At 49.6% G+C, this 17,447-nt stretch overlaps 1 protein-coding gene across 1 annotated transcript; it reads left to right on the top strand.

The window, feature by feature from the left end:
• Positions 1-1,964: 1,964 nt before the first annotated feature.
• AZIN2 (antizyme inhibitor 2) lies at positions 1,965-15,766 on the top strand. Its single transcript, XM_054011881.1, has 11 exons — positions 1,965-2,044; positions 2,311-2,425; positions 6,564-6,734; positions 8,248-8,421; positions 9,463-9,635; positions 9,909-10,043; positions 11,037-11,202; positions 11,385-11,547; positions 12,185-12,297; positions 14,888-15,093; positions 15,476-15,766. The coding sequence occupies exons 3-11, from the start codon at positions 6,636-6,638 to the stop codon at positions 15,615-15,617; spliced, it is 1,371 nt and encodes a 456-aa protein (XP_053867856.1). The 5' UTR covers positions 1,965-2,044; positions 2,311-2,425; positions 6,564-6,635; the 3' UTR covers positions 15,618-15,766.
• The last annotated feature ends 1,681 nt before the right edge of the window (positions 15,767-17,447 follow it).

Below are 17,447 nucleotides of genomic sequence, written 5' to 3'. Positions count from 1 at the left end.
CAGTAGCAGCAGTGGAAACAGGGGGTTGGGAATGGGTGGGGAGGGGACTTGCTGCTCTGTGCCTGGTCCTGGTCCCGCTTGGGAAGCAGCTGGAACTTGCTCCATCCCCCTGCAGAGATCTCAGATCCCCAGCAGCTAAAATCATCCCCCCCCCTCCATCAAACTTCAAACAGGGAAGGAAGTATGTTATCCTGAAACTCCAGGGAGCACAGAAGAGCTCATTCATGGGGTGTCCAGGGATTTTGGAGAAACCACTCCAGAAAGGGGAGGCTCCTAAGACTGGAAGCAATATGGGTAGCGCCCTACCAAATTCATGGCCACGAAAAACGCCTCACGGCCAGTTAAATCTGGTCTTTTGTGCTCTTTTCAGGGCCGGCTCTAGGCACCAGCAAAACAAGCTGGTGCTTGGGGTGGCACATTTTTAGGGGCGGCATTCTGGCGCGGGCCATGCTGCCCCTAAAAATGTGCCCCGGCCGCCCTAACTCACCACCACTTATGCCGCTCGCACGCCGCTACTCACCCTCCCTCCCAGGCTCTCAAACCCGGGAGGAAGGGGGAGATCCTGAGTGGCTGTGGCACACGCGCTGCTTCTCCCTCTCCCTCCCTCCCTCCTAGGCTTGAGAGCCTGGGGGGAGGAGGCAGGGGTGGGGATTTGGGGAAGGGGCGGAGCTGAGGCGGGGCCGGGGGTGGGGTAAGAAAAAAAGGGGGAGAGGGGCGGCCAAAATTGTTTTTGCTTGGGGCGGCAAAAATCCTAGAGCCGGCCCTGGCTCTTTTACTCTATACTATACAGATTTCACATGAGAAACCAGCGTTTCTCAAACTGGGGGTCCTGACCCAAAAGGGAGTTGCAGGGGGTCGCAGTGTTGCCACCCTTACTTCTGCGCTGCCTTCAGAGCTGGGCAGCTGGAGAGCGGCGGCTGTTGGCCGGGCGCCCAGCTCTGAAGGGGGTGCCCCGCCAGCAGCAGCACAGAAGTAAGGTTGTCAATACCATATCATGCCATCCTTACCTCTGTGCTGCTGCTGGCAGCGGCTCTGCCTTCAGAGCCGGGATCCCGGCCAGCAGCTGCTCTCCAGCTGCCCAGTTCTGAAGGCAGCGCCGCCACCAGCAGCAGCGCGGGAGTAAGGGTAGCAGTACCACAACCCCCCCTACAATATCCTTGCAAACCCCCCCCCCCACAATTCCTTTTTGGGTCAGGGCCCCTACAATTACAACACTGTGAAATTTCAGATTTAAATAGCTGAAATCATGACATTTACTATTTTTAAAATCCTATGATTGTGAAATTGACCAAAATGGGCCGTGAATTTGGTAGGGCCCTAACTATGAGCCCTGGAGTCAAGCCACTGAAATCCCCAGTGTTACAGTAAAGCTGCAAGCAGCCCATGGGGTCTCACGCATCTGGGATGATTCAAGGCATCACGTTGTGATTCAAAGAATAACTGGGTGACTGCCCAGTGTTTAAGCTGCAGGAGGCCTTTGTCCTCCTCCCACCCCCAAAGCCCTCTTTGGCCCTATTCCTCTCCCTATTGGGACTTCCCAGCCCCACACAGCTCATGTTATTTCTGCATCACTGCCCTGATGAGTGAGCGGCTTCTTGCCAGGGCGATGCTGCGTGCCTGCTTGTAAGGCTCAGCTCGAGCAGTCGGGGAGATCAGCTGCCTGACTGTCAGCAAACCGATAACTGGGTGCAGAGCAATCAGTGCATGCAGAGCTGTGTGCTCATGCCCCATAGGCAGCCTGCACACTGCTCCCCAGCAGACTGGGGCCTGCTTTCAGTGGGGATGCCATAGAGAGTGCTTTGTGTCCGGCTCAGCCAATAGGATGGCTGGATTTGGTTGCCAAGGCCACTCTTGTGAATCAGAGGTGGGCGGGAGCTGTGTATATAAGGGGTGGCAGACCCTCTCCAGGAGGGCAGGGCTAGTTGGTGCTGCTTGCATGGTGTAGGCTTAGGAGTGGAGGAGGAGGAACAACCACTACCACCGCTGAAGCCAATTCACTCTCTTGGGAGACCCATGGGCAGAATCCGTTTAAATGCTTTTTAAGGTAACACAGGAGAGGCAGGTTCCCAGCAAGAGCAGAGGAATCAAGGCCTTTCTGGGGCAGCTGGACCGGCTGGGAGGAGCAGAGGAGGGGGGTGATGGGTGCCTTTCTGTGGGGAGTGGGTGAGGAGGATGACTAGGGTGCTGGGTGCCAGGTGGGAGCAGAGGAAATGGAGGCGTAGGAATGGGTAGGGAGGGGACTGCTCTGTCTTTTGCGTGTACTTGACCCCTCTTGATAACCCGCTGGAACTTGCACTCTTTCCCCTGTAGAGATCTCGGATCCCCAGCAGCACCTGTGCCTCGGGGAGTTGCAAAAGCTCTGAATTCCCCGGAGAGCCCCCCTGGTAGTACACCTAGCCCCCCAAGAAGGAGGCTTTGGAACTTGGTAAGGAAAAGACATGCGGGGAGAGAGACAGGGGATTCTAGGACTGGAAGGGACCTCGAGAGGTCATCGAGTCCAGTCCCCTGCCCACATGGCAGGACCAAATACTGTCTAGATACTGCATGTTCTCTTGTATCCAGTGCAGGCTGAGTGTTCCAGGGTCTGGTCCTACCTTTATAGCTTATCAGTCCTGTGCCCGTGCAGCTCAAGATGATGGGTGGGATGAAGGACATTGATGTGTTTGGGTGGGAAGAAACCAGAAGAATTCTTGTCCCCTCTAAACTCTCCCTCCCCGGCTGCAGAGTTTCAGTCATTTCCTGGCCAAATGTATTCTCCCTCCCTGTAAAGCAGTGGTTCTTACTGGGGACTCTTACTGGGGACTTCCGTTTGTACTGGGGACTCCTTTCACATAGAAAGCCTCTGAGTGCAACCCCGCCTTAGAAATTAAAAACCCTTTTGATATATTTAACGCCATTATAAATGCTGGAGGCAAAGTGGGGTTTGGGGTGGAGGCTGACAGCTCGTGACGCCCCGTGTAAGAACTTGTGACCCCCTGAGGGGTCCCAACCCAGAGTTTGAGAACCCCTGCTGTAAAGCTTTCTTTATTATTTGTTCGATACATTACAAGATCGTGCGTCTTGGGCCTGCAGTTCTTAGATCAGAGTGTGCTTTGCCCTTCCACCCTGCACTAGGAATTGCCCAAGTAAATCTCTGCAGAGGGTGAGAGATGCTGGGCAGTTCTCGGAAGCAGAGTTCGGGGATTATTTTTATCCCTTTAGATAAGGGCGACCGCGTTAACCCAAAAGACACGGGGCTGAAAAGCGAAGCCCCCCCTCTCCCTCCCGAGTTTGACCTGGGACCAGAAAACAGTTCCTGCAAGCCTTTGTGGCGTCTTAACATCCTTAGATTATTGGGTGGAGTTAATATAAGGCAAGAGATCATTAAGGCTACACAGTTCAGCATTCGCATTGGGAAAATATCAGTGTGCATCCTTAACTCTGCCCCTTGTCTGTATCCATTATGCCACAGCCAGCTCTCCAGCTGGTGTAGTAAAAGGAGCTACACTGATTAATACCAGTTAAGGGTCTGGTCCGTCCTGTTTAATTCCACGACTGGTTGGCAAACCATGTCATCTCATACTAAGGTTTTCTAAAGAGATGCGTCCTGCTGCGCCATTTTAGTGGCGTGCCGAGGTCCATGAAACTCATCTCCTGGAAAAAGACCCAGGGAATCTTTGCAGAACACATGGCAGATTGAGCCCTTTGCAGGAGAGTGTGAGGGAATATGGTCTGGCATCCACAGGCAATTTAAGTTTATAGCTAAGTTAGCGTTGTCATTAACTGCACCATTCATTGCCTGAGCGTCACCTGAAGGAGGCTGGGCTGCTGGCTGCAAAGACACCATATATTCATGGTTGCTGCTGAAACTCTTAAACTATGTCCCTTATAGAAGCAAACTTATCCTCGAAGAGGTCGGTCACCTAAGAGGTACTGGCCCATTGCCACACTGATTTCACTGCCGCTGTAAAACTGAGACACAACACTACATGTATGTATCTGAGTAAGGCTAGGTCTACACGACCCGCCTGAATCGGCGGGTAGAAATCGATCTCTCGGGGATCGATTTATCGCGTCTCATCAGGACACAACAATCGATCCCCGAATCGACGCTCTTACTCCACCAGCGGAGGTGGGAGTAAGTGCCGTTGATAGGGAGTCACGGAGGTCGATTTTGCCGCCGTTCTCACAGCGGGGTAAGTCGGCTCCGATACGTCAAATTCAGCTACGCTATTCGCGTAGCTGAATTTGCGTATCTTAAATCGACCCCGCCCCCGTAGTGAAGACCTGCCCTAAGTCTGTTGTGAAATGTGATATTGAATCATATCTCAGAAGCACAGCGATTTGTGGCCATAGCATTAAAGACTGTTGTATGCTGTATGCTAAAGAAAGCAACAGCAGAGCTGTGTGCACACTGGCACCTCCTGAGCTCTGAGAACTTAACTGTGCAACCGTAATGTTTTCTGAGCGTAGGTTTTTCATGGGGAACGTCCTAGTTTTTTATAGGGAAAATATAGATTCCATAATTGGGGACATTTGTCCAGACATCCAACACCCTAGATCTGGCACATATTCCCCATCGATAGCGATAGGAGCTTCCTCTTCTGTGATGTGACCCTGGGGATCTGTGCAGATTTTAGCCTCATGTGGAACCCTGCCCCTCTCCCTTCCTCTCTCTCTCTCTCCATTTTTCACTGTGAAGCGAAGTTAGCCAGTTTGGCCTTCCTTAACTGAGTGTGTTTTAGACTTCACAAAATGTCCTGCACAGAGTGACTTCAGACTGCAGCCAGTTCTGACCCACTCGCTCAACGGCACATCTCCTCAGTATGGATTATTTCCCTGCAGATTTACACTTTCTTCCCAATCATTATTTATTTGTGTTGCACTCGTCATGGACCAAGACCCCATTGTGCCAGACAAGCACAACGTTGTTCTGGCCCCAGAGCTATCTTTTAAAAGCAAATCTTCCAGCTTCTTTGTTTTTAACTTAGTGGGGAAAGTCGGGAGTGGTAGAGATGTGTATATCAGACTCCAAATAGCTTAACTAATTTTACTCAAACTCATCTCCCGCCCCCCCACACACAAAAAAAATCATTTCCCAGCAGAGATCAAACTGTTAATTTCAGCCCGAAATGTGAAATTTTATAAGAAACTGAGAACACATGGGCAACCTTAATAAGCCGGGTCACTGCTATAATAAATCATAGAATCTCAGGGTTGGATGGGACCTCAAGAGGTATCTAGTCCAACCCCCTGCTCAAAGAAGGACCTATCCCCAACTAAATCATCCCAGCCAGGGCTTCGTCAAGCCTGACCTTAAAAACCTCTAAGGAAGGAGATTCCACCACCTCCCTAGGCAGGGCCGGTGCTACCATTAAGGCGAACTAGGCGGTTGCCTAGGGCGCCGAGATTTGGGGGTGCCAAAAAGTGGTGCCCCCAATTTTTTTTACAGCATACCTCCCCGAGCACGCGGTCGCCGCTCCACTTCTCTCGCCTCCCAGGCTTGCAGCGCCAATCAGCTGTTTGCTGCCCCAAGCTTGGGAGGAGAATTAGAGCAGAGGCGGCGTGCTCGGGGAGGAGGGGGAGCAGAGGTGAGCTGAGGTGGGCACGGCTCCCTGGGGGGGGGAGCTGCCACGGGGGAGGGGGCGCCTCAGGGTGGAGGGGGGGAGGGTAGCTGCCGCAGGGCTTGGGGGCGGAGGGGGCGCAAGGTGGAAGTTTCGCCTAGGGCGTGAAACTTCCTTGCACCTAGGTAACCCATTCCAGTGCTTCACCACTCTCCTAGTGAAAAAGTTTTTCCTAATATCCAACCTAAACCTCCCCCACTGTAACTTGAGACCATTGCTCCTTGTTCTGTCAAATAAGTCATCAAAAAGTCTGTGCTATGAGACAAGGCTCCGGGCTTGTTCAAACACACAACTTAAATTTAACTTAAATCAGTTTAGTTCAACCAAATGCAGCTTTGGTGTGTGGTCTCCCATGTCTGTTTAAAACGGGTTATATCAGTTTAGCCGACACCTGTGAAGTTACTGGCAAAAGCTAAACTGATATAAATCCGGTTTAGTGCCACAGAGGAGTACAGCTGGGTGACATTTTTTGCACAAAATATTTGGGGGGGGGGGGGGGGGGGGCTGAAAATACAGGTTCAGCAAAACTGAAATGTTTCCCGACTTTGTCAATTTCAATGAATGGTTTTGGTTAAAAAGAAATTCTAAAAAATCGAAATGTTTAGAATTGTTTGGTTTGAAATGATTTCTTTTTGTTTCAAAATCTCATCTAACTTTAAAAAAAAAATCAAACATTTACAAATGTTCAAAATCCAAATGAAATGTTTTTGACCCAAAATGATTCTTCAACTTTTTGAAATTGCCAATAAACTAATATATATATATATATAATCTGTTACTTGCTCAGCTTTGTAGAGGAGTTCCAGTGGTTTAACTGAATTAGTATAAAATTACATCTTTAGTTACAGCAGTACAAGTTTGTGTGTAGACCAGGCCTTAGAGAAAGTGCCGGATGGGGATGGTCTCTGGGGATGGACCCAGAAGAACCCCACCACTAACTCTCTTCCTCCTTCCTTACAGTGTGTTGCATACTTAGAAACTACTTCCTACTGAAGGAGGCTTTAGAACTAGCAATTCTCCTAGATCTGGAGGATGAGTGGGTATTTGGATGAATCAGACTTTATGATGGTGGAGGAGGGCTTCACCACCAGAGACCTCCTTGAGAACCTCCTCATGGAGGCCTCCCAGACGGTAAGTGGCACGTAGCTTCTATGGGCCCTTCCTTCCCATCCACTGGCCCTGGTGTCATGTGGCATCTAACTATAGGGGGGCTATTTAACTGTCGCTTGCCTCTGAAGCATTAGGATTTGAGACACTTTGGTGCAATTTCTCAGCATCTCACAACACTTAACATCTTCTGAACAGTGGAGGGGGGGGTGCAGAATTTTGTTTTCAATTTTGGTTTAGGGCCGGTTGTGGCCCAGTCAGCACACAGTTGCAGCCCATAGTATATATCTTGTGTGGATGTGATCCACGTAATACATAGAGAGTTGCATATGCGGCCCACAGTGGTAAATAGGTTGAGAACCACTGGTTTAGGGCCAGAGTGGAGAGAACTGGGCAGTGGAATCTTTGTATTGTTGGGGACAGGAGACTTGCATTGCAGAGACCAGGGCCTGAATTCTCAGTTACACTGAAGCCCCTTTACATCACGCTGGAAGCGTGAAGGGGCTTTAAAGTGGATATAAACATCATTTACATCTCTCGTTGCATTGCCACAGTGGTGTCAAAGGGCCTTTGTGTCATTAAGAATCAGGCCGAGGTTTGGGTGATTCCCTGACTAAAATGCACCTTAATGAGCGCTGCTGCCTTTCAGGGTTTCCTTGCCTGCTGGGCTTGATAACATTGTGATTTGGGGGAACGGATAGTTATTTGCCAGTGGACTGGGGGAAAAGACATGAAGAAAAATCACATTTCTAAAAATCTCTTTGTCTAAAAATATCTCATCCGTTCCACTTTCCTCCTCGCTTACGTCTTGTAGGGCTACTTCCTGGACTTTATTCTTAGCTCTTTGCTTCTCTTCAAATTAAAAGAGCTGATTTTATTTTTTTTTATTTTTTTGCGTGGCGCATCTCAGGGGTGCGCTCCTGCCCGTTCTTCCCAGTGGTGGACTGAGTCCCACCAGAATCTCGCTGCAGCTCTGAGAAGACCATATTGAATTCCAAATTGAGGCTTTGTGCTGATGTCTGTCAATCGCAGGTTACCACTAACTGCCCTCAAGCTACCCCCCTTCGTGTCATGTAGTCGCCCCACGCACAACATAGCCCACTCCCGCGCTGGTCGTGTTGAAGCATCTGTGAGCCTGGAGTTCTTCGTCACATTGGGCATTCTGCTGGTGTATCGATGCAAATGGAGCGTACGTCAGCTGGGCGGGGTGCGCGCTACTGGCCGTCAGTTGGAAGACTTGGTTATTGGGCACCATTTGCAGACTTCACTGATTTCAGTAACAAAAAGATTGATTCTTAAGAAGCCCTCAAATTGGAGGGACCTTGATCATTGGACATTTAGGGCCTGATTCTCCCCTTCTTTATGTGGGTGTAAATCAGGAGTAACTCCACTGGCATCACTGGGGTGAGTGGAGAATCAGGCTCTTAGTTTTGAGTCTGGTGCCTTTGCTGCTCCATGAAGACTCTGCAACGCTCCTTCCTTGGGGGAGGGAGGGGCACTGAGACCACTGTCGCTGACTCGAGTCTCTTCCCTCTAGGGCAACAAAGGGGCCTTTTTTGTGGCAGACCTGGGGGATGTAGTGAAGAAACACCTGCGCTTCTTGAAGGCCTTGCCCCACGTCAAACCTTTCTACGCCGTTAAGTGCAACAGCAGCAGAGGAGTGGTGCAGACGCTGGCTGCGCTGGGGGCAGGATTTGACTGTGCTAGCAAGGTAGGAACAAAGGGAAAGAAGAACTCTGGGATGCAACGTCCTTGGGGTGCGGTGGCTAGATCTGTGCCCTGGAAGGTGGGGAGGGAACCAGCCAAGGCACGGTTTGACAGCACAAAGGTTAAACAAGCTTAGTGCAGCTTGCAGTGTCCTAGTCTGGGGCTTCCCATGCTGCATTTACATTGGAGGGAGTCTTCCCCCTTCTGGCACAACAGTAATAGTGCATCCTGGGAAATCTGCTTCCCGCAGTCGGGTGTTCCAAATTCGAAGGCGATCGTTCCCTTTCACCTGAATTTCCTTGTTTTACACATCTCCTGGACAGCAGAATCCATCTGTAATGAGGCATGTCCTAAGTGTGTTGGTTTTTCTGGGACACGCAGCCACAGTCGACTCTTAGATGGGTTCAGGGCTGAGTCAGAAGCTCCCTCTTGTCTCATTTAACGGGTTTTTCAGGGTGAAGCCAAGCAAGGCTATTTATTTCTTTGTGATTCAGTGGAACAGGTTGCCAAGGTGACATGTACTTATATGTTTTAAGAACAAAGCCTGAGGGAAAACAACAAAACCCGAGAGGCCATGACAATGAATGGAGTTGCACGCAGCCTGAATGCACTCTAAACAACTAGTGGGGGAAAGATGCTCGTTCCTCCCTCCTTACACCATGTGAAGCAGTTTGGCCTAATGGATAAGGGTTAGGTGGTGGTTTTTTATTACATATCTTGTGGTAACCTGGTTCATTCAGCTTGCCTCCTGCTCTTACAGACCTACCTTCTTTGGTCTTGTGTTTCTAGTGGTGTGTTACTGCTGTCTCTCGCTCGACACGCAATCCACCGTGACCCCTGTGGGAAAACCCACCTTTCTTCCTCTGTGTCTGGCTCCCAGGAGAATCCCAGGCCTGACTCCTGGTGAGTTATCCTTGGTGAACCCACAACGTGCATTAGAATGTCCCAGGCCTGGAGCTCTTGATTCCATAACAACTTGTATCCCACAACACTGAGTTCCCCAGAGGCTGATCCATACACCCTGCTAATAATGCCCTTGTTGCAGACGGAGATTGCATTAGTTCAGAGCATCGGGGTCCCACCTGACAAGATTATCTACACCAACCCCTGCAAACAGATCACGCAGATCAAATACGCAGCCAGCCACGGGGTCCAGCTGATGGCTTTCGACAATGAAGTGGAGCTCGGGAAAGTGGCAAGGAGCCATCCACATGCCAGGTACGTATATAAACTCTGGGTATGGAAGAAGGAGGTTATTGAGGCTGGAAACAGAGATGGACCAAAGGTCCATCTCTCAATCTCATCTAGAGGGTGAACGTGACATTTCTTATGGGCAGGGCTTTTATGTATTTTCATAGCATGTTCATGTTCCATGTACTAGGGCTGGCTTCAGTAAAGAGTTGGAGAAATCGCGTACCTTGGCCTGCATGGTAATTGGGGAGTGGGAGACGAAGAGCTGGGACACCGACCTGGTGTAACTTCATTCCACAGGATGGTTCTGTGCATCGCCACCGACAACCCCAGATCCTCTGCCCGTCTGAGTGTGAAGTTTGGTGCCACCCTTAAGTCCTGCAGACACCTACTAGAAACTGCAAAGGAGATGAATGTGGAGATCGTTGGCATCAGGTACAGGGTGGCATCCTCATACCATGAAGCCTGATTCTCCCTAAACTGACATACATAAGCACAGACTCTGAATCCTAACTTTACTTGCCCTGAACTTTGTGGATCTGGGAGGGCCTGTCTGATCGCCAAACCTGGGCAAATCCATCCTACTGCATTTACTGGAGGGATTTCTCCTCTATTTCTGGTCACAAATAGCCCATGAACAGGCAGCAGAATTCCACGTTAATTATGACACGCTTCCCTAATTTCTTCAGACAAGGATTCCTGCTTACAGATTTGTTTGCAAATTGCAAGTGTTAGAAATTCACTCGGTTGGTTGGTTCCCCAAGTCACGTGGTATTGTTTCTGTTCCTTGCTTTGGTGACTTGGGGAACTAACCAATAACCAAGCAAACTTTGCATTGCATGCCTGGGTGTAAAACTAAAAATTTGCACTCAGGGGTTTTGGTTTCACAACTAAAAATATTTCAAGCTAAATTATTACCATTAAATGCAAGAAGGTCATGGGTGAGATCAAAATTAGTTAAATTAATCACAAGAGTGAATCTCTGTAATGTATGCCTTTTCTTTCTATGTATTGCACCTTTAAGGCTCATCTTTTTCAAAGGCTCCTAGGGGAGTTAGAGGATCAGCTCCTATTGAAAGTCATTGCAAATAGAGACGGAACTTCTTTGAAATTCCCAGCCTAGATATCTAAGAGCCTTGCTGGAGTCACTTTATGTGCAACTCACGGCAGACTGTCTAGGAGAAATCACACACACTGCGCTCTCCGCTGGAGGCTTTATTTTTGTTTTTCTTTAGTCTGAAAGGTTATTCTGACTGTAAGTCTCTCTCTCCTCTTGGTGTATGGGAAGAGCATAACTCTCCTATAGAATGATTATTTGTGAATAACGTTTTGCACTGTTTCCCCAAGTCTGCTCTCAGTGCTCAGGGATTAGAGGAGGTTGAGAGACGGGGCTTAGCCCAGACTAAATGAAGGATTCTTCCCCCTTAGTTTTCATATTGGCAGCGGCTGCCTCGACCTGCAAGCCTTCCCTCGGTCCATAGCAGATGCTCGGCTGGTGTTTGAAATGGGTGCAGAGCTGGGCTACAAGATGCACTTATTAGACATTGGAGGTGGATTCCCTGGCACTGAAAACTCTAAAGTCCGGTTTGAAGAGGTATAAAGATTTCAGTTTGTGTTCGCTTTAGGCAGAGAAGCCAGCTGGGAGGGAGTCCTAGCTCGTATCGCAGCTGGGCTTGAATCTCTGGCCTTTATTTTGAAAGGGTGGTTAACTAATAAATGTTGGAATAAGTGTTTGTGGTTTCTTTCCCCCCCACACCCCTGCTTTCTACCAATCAGATTGCAGCCACGATAAACTCCGCCTTGGACTTGTATTTCCCAGAAGGCTGTGGGGTGGAAATCATTGCCAAACCAGGACGATACTATGTAGCTTCCGCCTTTACCTTGGCTGTCAATGTTATTGACAAGCAGGAGGTTCCCTTGGACCCGCCTGGATCAGATGGTAGGTTGAGCAGGTGGAATGATACATCATGTGATGCTGAGCCCCTGTGGAGGCAATACAGGGGGAGGGATAACTCAGTGGTTTGAGCATTGGCCTGCTAAACCCAGGCTTGTGAGTTCAATCCTTGAGGGGGGGCCATTTAGGGATCTGGGGCAAAAATCTGTCAGGGACAGTACTTGGTCCTGTTGTGAAGGCAGGGGACTGGACTCGATGACCTTTCAAGGTCCCTTCCAGTTCTCTCTGAGATAGACCTATCTCCATATAATAACAGGTTGCTGTGATGGGTAACTGAACTGTGGGCCAAAAGCCTTTTGCTTGGAAAGATGAGTGTTGAGAGCAAACCAGCATACAACTGCTCAGTAGTTCAGATCCTACTCGTCCAAAGTGGACCTGTTTTGATATTGGATGGCAGTAGTGATTGCAGGAAAAATGGGTAGGAGTTGATTCAAAACTCAGTTCTCATTATCTGTGGCCGTCAGCTGGGTCAGTGTCTGGTCGCCCCTCAAAAGCCACATCAGGCTGACAAAGTCCCCTCAAATGGGGCATCTTTGTCCAGAACCAGTAGCTCAAAGTATTAAGCTTGACATGTGAATTGACCCTTCCCTGAATCTGCCTTCCCTGCTCTCCCATCTCCCAGATGAAGAGTCCAGCAGCAAGAAGAATATCCTGTATTACATTAACGATGGCATCTATGGATCCTTCAGCTGCATTTTCTTCAATCACACCTGCCCCAGCCCCACCCTGCACAAGGTAAGGAGGGCTGTGCAACCCGAGAAGGAGCCAATCCGTGTCCCTTCCATCTGGAGGAAGCGGGAAACAATAGACCAGAAATAACTTAGTACTCAGCGGAGGGCCTGATCCACTTCTGGGATTCTCCCCAGCTGCACCGCGTGCCTTTCCTCCGGTACGCTCTGTTCCCATGCTCAGGCCTTGGCGGCAGCATAACACCCCCACCTGTGGTTTGGAGGAAGATCTCTGGGGTTTCTTTCCCTCACCCTGAGTATCAGAGCTCTTTGGTGAGAGCATTTGGCTGTAACTCCCTGCAGTGCCTCCCTAGGAGTCTGTCCTCACTAGAGAGCGACTGAGGCACTGTCACGGTGCTGCTCCCTGCCTGCCCAGGTGCCCAGCATGGCCCTAGCCTCCCTCCCCCCATCCATCCCGCTCTGCATTGAGCTCAGCCTGTTTGTGATACAGAGGATGATGTAGGCAAGGCAGGATGTGTTATACTGTGACTCCTCCCGGGTGTGACTCCACGGAAATCAGTGGTGTTTCCCCCAGGAGGACGTTGGGCTAAGGTTTCTAACTCAAGTTTCATCACAAATGAAACCTTCAAAGGCTTTTGCCAGATGCCCTCCTCAGAGTGATTGGACACCAGAGATCAGCCCCAGTGTATCAGACCATCCATAGCTTGGCATTGGCTGCAGCAGTGCACTGGGTAGATCTATAATTCCTGTAGCTTCCTGTACCTACCCGTGGTTCTTTTTAATACGCTGCTGAATCCTTGACTCCTATTCTGAAGCGTTGTTAACAAGTTTCCATGTTGGGAGAGCCCTGCGCATCTGTGTATCCGCATCTGATCCGCTATCCGCAAAAATTATCTGCAGATATCCGCATCTATCTGTGGATTTGCAGGGCTCTACACCGGGGGCCGGGCTGAGGTCCAAGGCATCCCCCCGCCGGAGCCCAGTCGGGGAGAGCCGCAGGCAGCTGTGGGGACCCCGCGCGGAGTTGCGGACCCTCCACCTGCCCTCGGCCGGGGGGAAGCCTGGAGGGCAGGGACACGGCCGAGGGTTGCTCTCAGCTTCCCTCTCCCCGCACTGCGGGCAGGTGGAGGGTCTGTCGAGGCTCCCCATGGGTCTCCAGATGGGCTCCACGCTGACCTGGCCAAGGAGAGTGGGGAGACCTGTGGAGCTGCCTGAGAGCTGCTCGGGCCCCCCGCCCAGGCAGGTGGAGAGTCCCTCGCGGCTCTGCACAGCTGCCTGACCGGCTTTTATTGTGGCCGGGCTGCGGCTCTGAACTGCCGCCCTCCCTGGCCAGAGCCAGGTTGGGGAGAGCCGGGCTGGCAGCTGTGGGGAGCTGCAGCAGACCCTCCACCTGCCCTGGGCGTGGGGCCCAAGCAGCCCCCACCCAGTGTCCCTTCCCCCACCCAGGGCAGGTGGAGGATCCGGGCTGCAGTTCCTCACAGCTGCCCTCCCGGCTCTTACCATCAGAGCCCTCCGCAGATACAGAATTTGTATCCGCATCCACGTTGCTATCCACAGAAATGGTCCACGGATGTAAGGCGGAGACCCACGGATTTGCAGGGCTCTACATGTTGGCTCTAAAATGCCGATGAGTGTCTTCTCTGATCAACCAGGCATCTTAGAGCAAAAACGGAGGTTTTAAAGCTTCAGAACCAGTTGCAGGGATTTCAGAATGGCAGCTGGGCTGTAGCAAGACCTGAATCTGCCCCACAGGTCAACCGTATGCTAACGAGCAGCACTGTGTAACTATGCATACAGTGGGCATGTCTATGCCACAATTAGTGGTGTGACTCTGGCACATGTAGACATACCTGAGCTAGCTCCAATAACAATAGCAGTGAAACCCCCGGCAGCACAGTAAGTACCAGGGTCCCAGATGGGACTGGACAGACAGCTAGATCAAAGTTCATTTGGATATGTCTACATGGGCTGCAGTTACACCTCTGACTGCAGAGGAGGCACACCCAGTGTCTGTTTGCTCACAAGGAGTGTTTAGGAAGGGATTTAAAGGGACAGACACAAGTGATGAATATAGCATTAAGAGATGTGATTAACAACGGAGATGATTAAACTGGAATATACCATTAAAACAAACCTGTCGCCATTGCCAGAGTTCATTCTTGCCTTTAGCTCGGGGAGACAATCCAGACAGACCGAGTTCCGTTTCTGTTCCTTAACTCCCTAGAACTTTCTGCTTCTTATGTACTAGTGCTGCAATGTCTGGGTTGATTAAAATCCAGACAAACTGCTCTTTCTCCCCTCTGTTTTTTTTTTCCTTAAGGTCGTTAAAATATGAACATTTCTACTAATATTTTTTCCCATAAAACTCACTTTTCGCAGCCTACATTTTGGGCCTGCACTAGTCGATGGCTAGTCTGGTCAATTTGGATTAGTTTTCCATGGAGTTACTCCAGTCTTAAGACCAGATCTTCAGCTGGTGTAAATCCACATAGCCCCATTGTAAATCAGTGTAGCTGCATTGCTATTAGTGGAGAAGTGTTGATTTATGCCAGCTGAGGATCTCACCTTTAATCCGATTATTTAGTTTACTAACTTGGTCTCCTGTGATGTCCATCTCCTTTACCCCCCTACTACAGAAACCCGGCCCACATCACCCCTTGTTCAGCAGCAGCCTCTGGGGTCCTTCTTGTGATGGGCAGGACCACATTGCCGATGGCTTGGAGCTACCAGAACTGCAAGTTGGTGACTGGCTGACGTTTGAGAACATGGGTGCCTACACCATAGCGGCCTCGTCCTCATTTAATGGATACCAGCAGCCACAGATCAACTACGTCATGTCCCGGTAAGAGCCTGATAAGAGAACTTTCTGTCACTCCTCCAGGGAAAGGAGGGGTGAGAATCAGTGCTCATGACTAACTGCCCTTGGGAGCCAGACTGTGGGGTTGGTCTGGGTTTGAAGGAAAAGTGCCACTTCTGGAATCATCCGCATCTGGAAGTTTAGGGTTAAATCCTGGCCCAATGCAAAACTTCCATTGACTTCCACTTCATTCTAAGTGTCCAAACACCATCTAGCCATGAACCAGCTTGTCTTGGGTGCTGAGGTCTGGCAGTAGGCCATACAGAAGTCAGTGTGGTGTAATGAGGAGATGCGTGAGAACAGAACTCCTTGTTCTCTGGGGATGGGTGTAAAACTGGGGTTTGTTTGGTTTTTTTCTTGCTTACAGGGAAGCTCTCCGGCTGCTTCAGGGGAAACTGCCACAACCAGAAGAAGATAGAGAGAGCCTATGTACTCATCTCTCCTGTGGCTGGGAAATCACAGATACCTTGTGCATTACCCCTGTCTTCACTCCAGCTAGAATCACGTGAGCAGCACCAGTCATGACGGGGGCAGATCCTTAACCCAGGGGACTCTTGCATCTACTTCTCATGCCCTCCCAGATTTCTGCGCTGAAGTAGGACCTGTTTTACATTCAGTGTGGTTTTTTAAGTATGCAACATAAATCCTGTTCCTCCTGCCTGTGTTGTGTTGCCTGCTGTGTGCCATTGCAAAGGGCAGAGCATTTGGTTGTGGGTGTTTATATGCCGATTGGGTTTACATTATTTTTGTAAATTATCCTAATAAATTGTTTTTTTTTTTTTTTTATAAATAACCAGTTGGATTTTCCTCCCCTTCCTGCTAAGGGGAGATTTGCAGAGCACAGCTGGTCTCTAAGACAGAGTGTCATCAAGACATGTACAAGCTACAGAGAGAGCAAATTGTAGTGCTGTTCATCCAATCCAGGCTCCCAGGGAGAGAGGCAGGGCATTTTAAACTGCTCTGGCACCATCTACTGGTAGATCATAGGCCAGCTCAAATGCATGCCCAGTATATTGTTATATTTAATGGTCGTAGCCTATACCCACTTCTGGTTTTAAACCTTTAATGATGAAATGTTTAAAAAAAACCACCACAAAGCACTGAGCCAGCTTTGCTTGAGCCAGGCAAGGTGAGCTATCAAACATACCAATGAGAACAAGCTTTTTTTTAGGGAAAGTAACTAAAGAGGTAACAATTAGTGATTAAAATCAACAGTTGATTTATCCTGGTCCGCCGACTCTTGGACAGATTTTTCAAAAGAGCTTAGCTGCCATCTAGGCACCTAACTGGACAATGGGAGCAGCTGGATGCTGTACTGTTCTGAAAATCCGGACCGTAGCATTCATAGCCTGGTTGGGGCCTACACGTGATTTTTGCTTGTTATAAGCAGGACAGGAAGTGCCAATGCCATGAAACTGGCGGCAGTAATGCCTTTCTAAGTCCCTATTCTGGAACTCTTTTAAGTACATGAGTAGTCCTGCTGAATACAAGAATAGGGGGAGCTGTCTTGTAGATATACAACCCTATAACAAAACCACATACCATGCAAGGTTTGATTTTTGTGACAAATACGTGGCAGACTCCTAACTGTCATAGAACCACATGTCGCGTCTACTTGGAATTTCTGTGCAACAGTAGGCATCGAAATCAAATCCCCCTGTTCTAAAAGCACACATTCTTAGCACTTGAGGTAAGGGAGACTCAATCAGCGGCTAGGAGTGTTGGACATATGACAGAGAGTTGAGCAGTTCAGAGTCCCACCAACAGTGGGCAGTGGTGATGCATATGCACTGATCCATTCATTACAATGCTACTACCATGGCCACTGCAGAATCAGGTCCCTTCAAGGCTGGAGACAGGGCCATTGACTATCTCTCAGCTGTATAGTCAGCATTTCCACCCATTACAAATCGAGAGTGGGTGGGGTCCCTTGCAGCAGACAATAAGTCTCCGGGATCAGCAGCACAAGCAAGTCAGTTTTTAAGGGCCCTGCTAGCAGGTAGAATCCTACCACCTGGAATCCACCATAGTTGCAGGGAAACTCACTTCTGCATTAAAACTAGGGTTAGTATTTATTATTATTTTGATGACGGCTGTGCTTAAGGGGTTATGGAGAGCAGGGCCCCAAGGTGCTAGGTGCTGGACAAATAGAGTAGTAGACAGTCGCTGCTCTGAAATGCTGACAAGACAGACAAAGCTGTGGAAAAGGGCTGTAACACATTAGCAGAATGACAGGTGGTAGTAGGGTTTAGCTGAACAGAGAGAAGGGGAATAGCACAAAGGAGGAAGGAAGGGGAGGGCAGTGTGGAGTGAAGCTGAAGTGAGGGGACAGACAGAGG

This window comes from Malaclemys terrapin, chromosome 22, assembly GCF_027887155.1.
Source record: "Malaclemys terrapin pileata isolate rMalTer1 chromosome 22, rMalTer1.hap1, whole genome shotgun sequence".
Classification (NCBI taxonomy): Eukaryota; Metazoa; Chordata; order Testudines; family Emydidae; genus Malaclemys; species Malaclemys terrapin.
This window is presented reverse-complemented; position numbering and strand designations above follow the sequence as displayed.